Here is a 2,242-nt window from a genome sequence, read left to right as displayed (position 1 = left end):
AGCGAGGATGAACCGGAGACAAGCGGCGGCGGTAAGAGGCGGAGAGGAACGGGAGGAAAGAAGCTCCGGCCGGGCGTCAGTTTCAGCCAGGAGCACTTCGACGAGGCGTCCTATTACTTCGAGAACGGGCTGCGGAAGGTGTATCCTTATTACTATGACTTCAAGACCTACTGCAAAGGTCGGTGGATTGGAAAGAGCCTCCAGGAGGTGTTTAAAAGCGAGTTCAGAGCTAAGAGTATGGAGTATTTTGAGAAGGCGARCGAGGAGGGTCGTATCCGGCTGAACGAGACCCCCGTGAAGGACCTGACCGTGATTCTCAGGGTCAGTCTGATCCGTGTTTGTGTTTACCTTCAGGACTTTAACCTGCACCTGTAGGATCTTTAACTTACAAGTTTAATCTCTCCTTTCGCTTTCTATAGAAGACCGACCACATGAGGAACACGGTCCACCGCCATGAGCCACCTGTGGTCGGCACGCCCCTGAAGATTCTGGTGGACGACGGTGAAGTCCTCGTGGTCGACAAGCCTGCGTCCATCCCCGTCCATCCCTGCGGTCGGTTCACCCACAACACGGTGATCTTCATTCTGGGCAAAGAGCACGGCATCTCTGAGCTCCGCATGGTCCACAGGCTGGACAGGCTGACCTCCGGAGTCCTGCTGTTCGCCCGGACGCTGGAGACCTCGAGGAAACTCAGCCAGATGGCGAGAGACAGGCAGGTACGTTCAGAGCTGTACGAAAACTTACATCTGTCTCAGTCTTGTTGGGTCCTTCCAACGTTTTTACTTTATTTTTCAGCTTGAAAAGGAGTACGTGTGTCGAGTAGAGGGTGAGTTTCCTGAGGGCGAGCTAATATGCGAGGAGCCCATCTTGGTGGTCSCKTMTAAGGTCGGCCTCWYCAGAGTCGACCCKAAGGGGAAGGAGTGCCGAACCGTTTTCCAGAGGCTCAGCTTTAATGGAAAAACTAGCGTGGTCCGCTGCTTGCCCCTCACCGGACGCACCCACCAGATCAGGGTCCACCTTCAGTTTCTGGGCTTTCCCATCCTCAACGACCCAATCTATGGATCCCTGGCCTGGGGTCCRCACCGGGGCAAAGGGGGGCTTYTTGGGAAGAGCGACGAGGAGCTGCTGCAGGCCTTAATGGAGGAGCATCGCTCTCAGGAGAACTCAAACCTGCTAGAGCTTCTAGATGACTGCACCGGGGTCACGAAAGATTCAGAGAAGTCATCTGAGAAAACGGACAAGTCAAGTAGTCTTTCTGAACCCGTCGACATCAAAGAAACAATTCACCCAAATATGAACAAAACCTCTGCTGAGGAGTCTCTAAATTCAACTAAAACAACCGAGAGTCCAAACAAAGCAGACGGCACTCCTCAGAAAACTCCTCCAGAGACCCGAGACCACCTGTGCAGTGACTGTAAAATAGTGCGGCCGGACCCCACTAATAAGGAGCTGGTCATGTACCTCCACGCTTTACGCTACAAAGGACCCGACTTTGAATATTCAACACAGTTACCCGTCTGGGCCAAAGAGGACTGGGTGGAAACAGAGTAAATCTCTTCTAACGGACGTGACTGATCATGGTTTTGTTTTGATTGTTTTGATTCTTTTCTCTTATTGTTTCTCAGCTGAGGTTTAATGAGCTGAAGTTTTGTTTTGCTGCTTAAAATAATTTATATTTAATGCATTTTCCTTTGAGGAATGTGGTGGTTGGCTGTGATCTGCTGATAGAACAAAAGAACTGAAATAAACGTGTGCAGGAAAATGTTTTATTTCACTCAGACAGCCGTGAATGATGATGGACAGTGATGACGCTGAGTTTTTGTGACAACAGAAAGTGGTGGTTTTGTCTTTAAGGCAGGTTATTCTGTAGCTACATGTAGAACCAGAGCTTTAAAAACCCGCTCTTAGGCACAATCTTCTTTTTTCATGCTGAAACACAATCACTGCCACTTTAAACACATCTGCTTTTGCACCAAATATTGTTTGAAGAACAATAAATAGAAGTTAGTTTGCAGAAAACACACAGTACAAACAGCCAACTGAAAGACACATGCTGTTAATTATCATAGAAAGAACTGAGGTGTGGATAAAATCAGAAATTAGCAAAACGTATTTATTAAAAACAGATTACAACACATGTAGTGCAATAACTTAAGGCAGAGACTTATAAAAAACAAAACAAAGGGGGGTCCTTGGACTGGGCCGTGTGGGGCAGTGGAGCTGATATGGGGGGGTATTGGGG

General features: G+C 48.5%; 1 protein-coding gene across 1 annotated transcript in view; it reads left to right on the top strand.

Annotated features, from left to right (window-relative positions):
* rpusd2 (RNA pseudouridine synthase domain containing 2) overlaps positions 1–2,242 on the top strand; it is a gene marked incomplete in the record, with an annotated part of 10,451 nt that overhangs the window by 1,341 nt on the left and 6,868 nt on the right. Inside the window, 1 exon segment of the mRNA XM_014014107.1 lies at positions 179–321. Coding sequence (XP_013869561.1) covers positions 179–321 — 143 coding nt within the window.

Source organism: Austrofundulus limnaeus, unplaced genomic scaffold (assembly GCF_001266775.1).
Source record: "Austrofundulus limnaeus strain Quisiro unplaced genomic scaffold, Austrofundulus_limnaeus-1.0 Scaffold2, whole genome shotgun sequence".
NCBI lineage: Eukaryota > Metazoa > Chordata > Actinopteri > Cyprinodontiformes > Rivulidae > Austrofundulus > Austrofundulus limnaeus.
Note: the sequence above shows the minus strand (reverse complement) of the source record. Positions and strands in the feature narration are given on the sequence as shown.